Genomic DNA, 9,917 nt, shown 5'->3' on the forward strand with positions numbered 1-9,917 from the left:
GACTCCGCGATCCTTCGCAGAAAATCGGATGCTATTCCGCGTGGAGGAACGATCCCCGTCACCTCGATCGATCGCTATCGGTTAGATCCTGGAAGATAGGTTTGTGGGAAAGTGCTTTTAAGGATAATTCGTTTAAGGCGTACATCGGGCAACGAATGGAACGGGTTTTAAAGTTATTAGACATTTAAATCGAATGAAGCGTAAATTAACTAACAGGAATAGTTTATCCTGGAATTAATTGCGAACCTTTGGCTTTGTATCCTAAAAAATCGTTTTCTCGAAAATTCTGAAACAATCGTGATTCTATACTTCCGTTCTTATGTATTTACTTCCATTTGGAATAGAGAGAAAGTTTGGAATATCGGTTTGTTTAAGTTGAGTAGAAAATTGGTATAATATCATAGGAAGATTGATAAACTTTTATATTTTAGATTTAGTAGTAATGAAAAATGAAAAATAATTTGGTTTAATTGGTTTAAATAATATAAAATAAGGATTATAGCATAGTATTCCAATTTATTTTATGAGATTAAAAAAATAAATAAATAAGATTGTTTTCTTTTTATAATCTACAGAAATGCAAAAATCACAGTATAGGAACAATTATGATTCATCTATTTTTCCTATTCAAAAAAACTTGTTATAATTACTCATATGTCATTTAATATTGAATAATGTAGATTCATATTTAATATTTATTTACAAAAAATTAATAAATAGTTATTATTAACAATGCTGATTTAGATTCATTGTTTAATCTCATAAAATCCTTAGAACTTCCTTATAGAATATATATTAGGAGCTTATCCATTTATGTACAAAAAATTGTTGCAAATATTTATAAATAATTATATTTTTAGACTATATTTATTCTATTCTTTAATCATTAATCGTTGCTCTCTTTTAAAAACCGCGCCAAAAATATAGAACGAATACGTAGCTTAACACATAATCCATATTTCTTTCTTTTAATTTTTTCTTTTCTTAATATCCTTTATATACCTATTTCTTCTCGTATATTCAATTCATCAAAGAACGTTATCTTTTAATAAAAATTATTATTATCATTATTTGTAAAAAGATATTATTTATATGCTTTAATAACCGGAAAGGGATTGTGAAAGAAAAGGATATATTAGAATATTCTAGAATGGGCAGAAAACACAACTCTTAATCCCATTCAAAGGAAAACGTTACATCCCGCGATAACTCGATTATTATGGAACATATTGATTCATGTATGCTGCACGAAGCGGGGAGCAAAAAGCGAATTTGAATCGGCCGGTAAAACAATGAAATAACGATGTAATCTTCGACAATGGATGGCATAACCGGCCGTAGTCGCGCGTTGTCCGCTTGTTAACGATGAAATATTACGTATGTACGGCAGCTGTCATCTTACTTGTCCTTTGACGGCATATTTATACCGGTTTCACCCTGTTCCGCGGCGCCTGATCGCCGATAATGGATGCCCCTCGCTAATACGCCTCGTTTGCGAGACGCTTTTACGCTTCTGATTCCATTGCTAACATAAGCAATCTAAATTTTCATACATAAGTAGAATCCCCGTCCAATTATCGAGTATTTAAATATCGAATACAAGAGAAATGGAGAAAAAGAAAAAAAAAAAAAAGAAATAGAAATCAAATCATTAAACTTCGAATGAAATTCAAAACTAAAAACATGGTCGTTACGAATAGTTTTCCAATTCGACTGATTTATCCTGTGACACGAAAGATACGGTATCCCGTTATCGGGAAAATAAAAAAAAATAAAATAAAAACACGAAAAAAAAAAATTGTAACACGCGCGTGAAGTTAAAACCGCTCTTTTTGCGAGACAACCGAACCGGAAAGGTTTGAAACAATGTGGAAGTAGAGGGCTTATCGATCGCTCACGATTGATCGACGTGTATCGAAATCCTTCGTGGATCTAACAGACTGTCTTTCGCGGCACATTTATGCCGGGTTTCCACTGTGCATGACGTCCGATGGACGATAACCGGCGCGCGCGCTAATACCACCAATCAGGAACAGAACGGGATCGGGAATCGGTAATCAGGATCGACGTTCGCGTTCTCCAAGAGGCCATTACTCAAAGATCCGACATACCGGCAAAATAGGTGTCACATGACGATTAAACCTGCCCAAAGCTGAATTTCTCGTTAACCTATCTGTGGTTTCTAATATATATAATATACTACTAGTATATTATATACAGAGAAAATGTATTCAATCATTTCAAATTCTACATTATCCTATTTGCTTTTAGTCAAAAGTCAAAAGTCAAAAAAGAAAAAAAAAAAGAATTCATTAATGATTCTGATTTCAAAATTAAACGAAATTTCAATGTTAATTCAAAATTGTATCTTATATTATATCAACAATAAATAGTTTTAAAGTTCAAATATATAAAATCAAAAATATAGAAATAAAAAAATGTATTCATCAAAATGAAAATCTAAATTTTTGTAAGAAAATGTTAAAGAAAAAAAGAAAGGAGAGCGAGAATTGTTAGCGGTAGTGACGAGTTTTCGATTGAACCATGATCATCGTGGAAAAACACGAAGTGAGAAGAAGAAATGGCGGATCCGTTTAACAAGGTGCTTCGCCTACCGGATAATACATAAGGGGTATTAAGGCCGCTACTCAATTGGGTATGAGCTCACCGAGAGGTGGACGTCTCAATTTTCTTCGCGACTTAATGACCGATCGTTAAAACCCGGCTTCGCCTCGAACCGGCTCCTCGCCGCACGAGAACGAGCAAGATAAAACGAGATGAACATATTTGATCCTCTCTCTTACGTTCTTACTCACATTCTCATACTAACACATATCGACAATTCTCGTCGTTCTAACGTAATCATGAACTTTCTGTTGTAATGATATTTACAAGTATCGAAAGATTTCGCCAATTTCTCGTCATAATTTTACTTTTGTTGCTATAGATGAATATCTAAATATAATATACATTCATAATACAACTAAAACTACCGTATTTTATTTCGATCAATCTCATCAATTTTCTCTCGTTTTCGTATATTTCATATCAATAGAAATCGTATTTTTTTAATGATTAGGACTAGATATCGTTTCAAAACAACTCGTTAGATATTTTTTATCGTAAATATTTTTAATTTCCAGATAGTGTTGCATATGCATATTTTATGGTTATTATGAATATCATGTATTCGAATATCGTAACTGAATTTATGAGATTCGCTAATTTTATGATTATTAATTTTAATTTGCATTGGACGGCTATTGAATTACTCATTACTATGATATAGGATTAACTTTATGTTTCATTTTAAACAAGAATTTCTTTTAATTTGATAATACTACGCCATATTACTTACGAAAAAGAAGAATATTTCTTTAAAATACTTTATCCTTATCCAGATATTTCGTATTGTTGTTCTGTTCCTACACTTTCATCTTCAAAAAATTGTTTAAATTATTTTTATAAAAAAATTATATGCACTGAATATAATTAACACACACATTTCGATGTGACACTGAAAATATCAAAACCGTTTCATACCGAAATCGCCCTCTAGTGAACAAAATTTAAATGATTTACTTTAGCGCCACTTACTCTACAGTCGATACATCACATTCTACATTCTACAGTCGATATGTCTTTTTAACAATAAATAAATAATATAAAAAAAGATAATAGTAACATTTACATTTTTACAACGTCTTAAATTTAATAATATTTGTCAAGTATTTGTTGAGATATGTCGTACATCCATTGAAGACTCTGCTAAAATAATATCAGAAGAGCTTGCTCGGTCTTCTGTTAGTCGAATTTCCGGAGCGCTGCGAGCGCGTACTGTTCCCGATTTCCATGTATCTTTAGTTTGAACTTCTCGTATAGCAGTATTGGAGTACCCTTTTAATTTATTCGATCGAATTTTAGATACTAATTTTACATCTTCAGAATAATTGACGAAATTTTGAAGATCTGATGGTTTAGTAAATGATAAAGTTTTTTCAATTTCATTTTCAAATAAACTAAAAAAAAAATTAATTATATATAATCACTTTTTAAGAAAATAAGAATGCAGAATAGATATTAAAATAAGACAAAAAATTTATTTAAAAAAATGTATCAATATATTGATTTCTATTATAAAATAAATAATCTTACTGAATCGGTATCCATTTTGTAGATTCTTTACTACATCTTTTTTTACTTTGTTCTGCTAATTTTGCAATAATATTTGCATCTACATTTATTGATTTCGGTTTTTGCACACAACTTTTTAATCTCTCAATATTTAAAGTCAAATGTTGTATTTGTACCTTAAGTGTCGCATTTTCATGAACTAATCGTGCATTTCTTTGTACCACCTGAGAGTCCACACAATAAACAATTTCTTTTAATGAAAAATATAAAAAAATTATAGGATCGAACAATGACTAAAAATATCTGCAATTTTAAAAAGTTTACCTGTAAAAATCTTGCTTTACTTAAAGGCAGAGGCTCTTGAAACTTTTCGGATACAATTATATTAAGTTCTTCTCTTGCTTCATCTAGTTTCTCCATCATATCCGTTATTACTTGCAAGTGTTCCTTCAACAATTGATCAAATTTTTGCCTCAACGAATCTTTAGCATATTTCATTCGCAAAAACTTTATACATAAATTATATGTTGTTTCGATTTTCTCATTTAATTCTTCTCTAAGCGACTTATTCTCATCTTCCAAACATTCTCGTACTATCTCAAATTCTTTTCGTTGTTGGTGTAATTTCGAAGCACCACTTGCACATCGTGTCTTCTGTCTTTGTATTTCATTATTAAAAGAGTCCTTTTCTTTTTGATAGAGGAACCTCTCATCATCCAACTGCTCTAAAATTAAGTCGATGCATTTAAAGATCGCGATGAACTTAAATGATTTTTTTAATCTTACGTTTGAGGTTCTTGATATGTCTTTGTTGTTTTTTCAATTCGGTCGACAATCGCTCATTTTCTCGTTGCATTTTTTGCAATTGTATATCTTTTATTTGTATAATATTTTCTAATGATACAACCGTTTCTTTTAGGTCTGTTACCTTTAAATTATATATTAAAATTATTAATTAATTATCGATATAAAATGATTAAAAATCGCCTACTTGTTGACATAAATTTGTTAATTCCTCGTTGACGACTTGACATTGTGCATTCGAGCAAAAAATCTTCACATCTGGGCCCTTGTTCAGGCTGTTCTTAGAACTAATATTCTGCATATCATAATAGCAAATATTACGTTCTAGCGATGAACAGCAAAATTTTCTTGACCTTGAACCACATCACATCAAAATGTTTTGTATTGTTAACTTTGTTAACGATATTTTGCTTACCTCAAGTTTATCACCAATAAAACTTAATTACTGAAATAATTTACAAATATTGTAGGTTGTTCGTTTGTAAACAATCATAGGATTCTTCTAACAATACGAACCAATATATACCTCAAATATTGAAAATCATTAACATGTTTGTATTTATTTCTTCGAGGATTGTATAAACAAACAATTTCTTTCCCTCACATAATGACGAAAAATCACTTTCATTAAATTATTAGATATCTTTGATTGTATTAACAAATGATAAACGCTTAAACGTCAAAAATTTTTAACCTACAAGTATATAAATTTTTCTTATATGATCAAAAAAAAGGCATTTAAATAAAAATTACGTCATGCAATACTGATTAAAAGTTGTGAAATTTTTTATTGTATCGTATATGTACAAAATAGGTGTACAGACTACTTATCAATCGCATGGGCGCGTTTTATACACGCTTTATATATGCTATTATCGCATATAACACTGATGTAAGAGCATCACATTGTGTAGTACACCTGTGTAACCTCCTCTTCTGTTATCTTTCATCAAATGGAATGAATGTCAAGATGACGCGTAAATATGTTTCTTCTTTTTTTTTTTTTCTTTAATTCTGATCTCATCTTTTACCCTCTTTACAATTATTAAGAACATTCTAGTATAAGGGTTCTGTGACTAGTACCCCTTCCCCATCTTGTACACACGCAAATAATAAATTACACTGGAACGTTATCTTCGAAATCTGTTTTTTTTTTTTTTTCTTTAATTCTGATCTCATTTTTTACCCTCTTTACAATTATTAATAACATTCTAGTATAAGGGTTCTGTGACTATTACCCCTTCCCCATCTTGTACACACGAAAATAATAAATTACACTGGAACGTTATCTTCGAAATTTGTTTTTTTTTTTTTTTTCTTTAAAGAGCATAGTAATTCATTTTTTTGTGAATCGCGATTACATGACTACATTAGAATAGTGTATATTCGCATCACTGGAAGTGTTGATGTGTGAACACGGCATCGGAGAAGACAAAAAAGGAAATAATACGAATATACCTCACTGTAGGTCCGCCCGTGCTTTCCACTAATTTTATTAACAACAACTGGGCCAAATATCTGTTTCTTTTCACACTTCATTTTAAAAAACGTGTTCTTCTATTATCTTATGAATTTTTTGATAGTTTTAATCATTTTTTTTGTTTTTATTTTTTCATTTTTTTTGTTTTTTCTTCTTTTAACAGCATCGTAACGAGATAAAATAAACTAATAATATATGCGGTTGGCTCTCAGAAGAATGCCCTCTGAACTTTCATTTTCATAAAATTTTGTCAAAAAAATAATTTTTGATTCGTATAATCCTTAATATCTCGTAGTTTTCTTAATACGTTTTAAGGGTCACTCTTCTAAGGCAATTAAAAAAAAATATTTGATTAGATGTTCAAAAAATATTTAATATTATTTAAAAAAAATTCCACTTTCTATTCGCAATAAATGTTATATGAGTTCACAAACATGTTTATGAAATAAAAAATTGTAACGTTATTTTTCATAAAGTACATAGTGTGATATCTTATAATATTTTATTGGTCCAGTTGTGTTGTAGAAACGTGGAAGGCAACGTCTTTTGTTTGATAATCTGGTGAAACGATACTAGATTCGCACAAATGCGGATGATAATGATGGACTTACGCTTATTAGCCTAACTTAAAAGTTTGTTGTATTTCAATAGTAATAAGGCTGATGCTTATTTTTTCTTGTTCTTATTAGCTTGATTTTTGTATTTGGCTGCAGTTGTTAATTTGGCATTCTTCTTCTTGGGTTCATCTTCATCATCTTCCTCATCTTCTGGCTCCTAACATGTTAAAATAATAAATAGAATATAACTACGGAAATAGTTCATAAACTTTCAGGTATCATTATGATAAAATGAAAACCTAGAAGTGAAATTTTATTTTATAAAAGATCATATTCTTTACTGACATTCTAATGTATTTCTATTTCCTATAATACCAAAACATAATTCGAAAATAAATATGGAAAAAAGAGGAAGCATGATATGTAAGGAATAAAAGCAACTGTTTTAAAATAGGATGATTTATTATGCAAGAAAATAAAAGACACATGGAATGAAAACACAAACGCAGAAAGTTATATCCACGACTTTCATTTATTCCTCAATCTTCAGAGCCCTCCCGCCCCCCAGAAATTTTAATATTCATATAACGTGATTTTAAAATATTCTTGGTAAAACTTGTTTTTTGGATGATGATTGAATAGCAGCATTTTAATATTAGGACTCTATTTGTCTACAGCTTCATCCAGTTTGGCACGCTTCGTGCCATTTTTTTTACCCTCTGCAGAATGCTTTCTTTTCTTTTGTGGTGCCTGAAATTTGTATTCCTAGTATATAGAAAATGAAATACTAACACTTTTGTTAATATACATAATAAAAGCATAACAAAAGATATGATCATATCAAATTGATTTATATGAATGCAATTGCTTCAGTCGAAAATATTCTGCATTTTCCTTATATCAATTGTCAAAAAATTATGCAAGCCTAATTAGAATGTCAGTTATGAATACAATCTTCCCTTTACTTGTAATTTTTTAACTAACTTTTAATATGTACATGTATAGTATATACAATTAATCTAGAGGAAACATTATGTTTGTACCTTATCATCATCATCATCATCGATGTTCTCTTCCTCCATTTCATCATCCATATCATCAAACTCCTCCATATGTGTACCTGAAAAATGCGAAATAATACAATATTATTTAATTTAACTTTTTTCATTTTATTCATTCACTTTTCCTAAGAAAATAATTTCCATGATTAAACAATTATTAAATAACTATATTTTCTAAAATTTAATTTTTAAAATTATATTAAGATTTTATTTTTAATATAATTTAATATCTTTATTTTTAATATAATTAATAAACTTTATAATTCCATTTAAAAATCCATCTATACTTATCACAACTGTTAACTGTTAAAAGGCGTCCAGTTGTAATTATCGCCTTCTCTCTGTCTTTCTCTCTTTTATATATAATGTTTACTTCTAATATGATTAAGTATTTAAGAAAAATATTAGCATAATATACTTTAATATACATTCTATTGGTAAATATCTACATATCATAAATTAAATTTTTGTTATCATAAGTATTATAACTTTAAGATAATAATAAATATTAGAGATTATTACCAAGTAGATTATGTCCTACTATGTGAACAGGACCACTTCCTTTAACCAAAGTAAATGTGACTGGAGGATCAGGAAAACTGAGATCTAAAATAATCTGTGCTGTTTTCCCCATCTCCAACAAAGCAATTGGTGTTTTGATGGGTCCTTTTAGTCCCATTGCTTCAACTTGTAGTACATTCAGTTCACCAGGTTTAGCCTCTGGACCTAAAAGAGCCTTTTAAAAAACATATAAAGCTAATTAAAATTTAATTTTACTTGAAACTGATATATTGATCAGAAATAAAAAGTAAATATATATACATAAAAAATAAAAATTTATATAAAAACAACATATTTATAATAATTATATATTTTTTTTATAAAATATCTATTATTTATATGAAAGCAAAAATTTTTATATTTCAATCAATTAAAAATAAAAGAAATAAACAATTAAGAATATTTTTAAAAAGAATGAACTTGGCAAACATTCTTCATTATAGATTTATAAACATTAAATTGTTTATCTAAAATTGTTTATCTAAAATGAATAGTTTTATATTAAAATATACTTAAACAGTGCATTTACTAAACAAATATCAACATCACAAATTTTCATGCTTTTGTTTCTCGAAAATTCGAAAATAAAAAGAGGTTATTTTATCATAAAAAAATAAAGAATGAAATTTATAATAAAAATTAAATTTTTATAAAGATATTAATTTCACATCGTGATTAAAAATTCGCGCGCAAATGTAACGAAAGGTGATAAAAGCGCTCGAAAAATCGGGATTACTAGTGACGCCAAATATTGGTCATATATTTTTATACGGTTAATAGATAGATATAAGAAGTTGCGCTAAGCTGTCCGTCTGAGTCAGAAATTTATATCCAAATAAATCAACGATATACATCGTAGAACAAATAGAAACCATTTGCTATGAAATCGCGCGTTCATGAAAATTCTTTATTCTTTATAGAACATGGCAAAAAGCAAACGAAACGTACGTAATGTATCAAAGAGCAATAAAATATAATTTAACTATTCAATGTGCTCCCATCGATATTTTTTACTTACCATTTTTATGATCAGCTTCTGATCGGCACCAAAATGTTGGTTTGTGCCGTCTGCGTCGTCGTTCTTGTGCTCTGGATCCCATACCTCGCTAGAATTAAGTCCTTCGAGAGTGATTCCTGGACACACAAATCACAAAAGTACGCACAGGGAATATCATAAATGCTTGCCGTTATATCATAGTTTGATAAAAAACGCAAGTTCATTAGCTCTTTAGGGGACAATGGGAGTTCGTCACAATGGCCGAAAACCAGCCGGCGTCTCAACCATAGTACCGCTCGCGTCGAATGGCCAATGACGACGAA

At 29.4% G+C, this 9,917-nt stretch overlaps 2 protein-coding genes across 3 annotated transcripts in view; both read right to left on the reverse strand.

The window, feature by feature from the left end:
• Positions 1-2,995: 2,995 nt before the first annotated feature.
• Positions 2,996-6,084, reverse strand: LOC102671630. The gene is given in 5 exon segments (XM_031513106.1): positions 2,996-4,019; positions 4,156-4,358; positions 4,459-4,912; positions 4,914-5,062; positions 5,126-6,084. Coding segments are annotated over 5 exon segments (1,215 nt in total). The 5' UTR covers positions 5,240-6,084; the 3' UTR covers positions 2,996-3,724.
• A 4-nt stretch (positions 6,085-6,088) lies between these two features.
• LOC102671229 (nucleoplasmin-like protein) overlaps positions 6,089-9,917 on the reverse strand; it is a 4,427-nt gene continuing 598 nt past the window's right edge. Inside the window, exons 2-5 of one of the 2 annotated variants that reach the window (XM_006621024.1) lie at positions 9,616-9,731; positions 8,559-8,772; positions 8,019-8,095; positions 6,089-7,192 (exon numbers count right to left, since the gene is read on the reverse strand). In XM_006621024.1, the coding sequence (XP_006621087.1) occupies positions 7,085-7,192; positions 8,019-8,095; positions 8,559-8,772; positions 9,616-9,731 (515 nt within the window). In that variant the 3' untranslated portion in view covers positions 6,089-7,084. Of the gene's footprint in view, positions 7,193-7,416; positions 7,726-8,018; positions 8,096-8,558; positions 8,773-9,615; positions 9,732-9,917 lie in introns of those variants that run through there. The other variant, XM_006621025.2, reaches the window with a different exon arrangement.

Source organism: Apis dorsata, unplaced genomic scaffold (assembly GCF_000469605.1).
Source record: "Apis dorsata unplaced genomic scaffold, Apis dorsata 1.3 scaffold_577, whole genome shotgun sequence".
Lineage (NCBI taxonomy): Eukaryota > Metazoa > Arthropoda > Insecta > Hymenoptera > Apidae > Apis > Apis dorsata.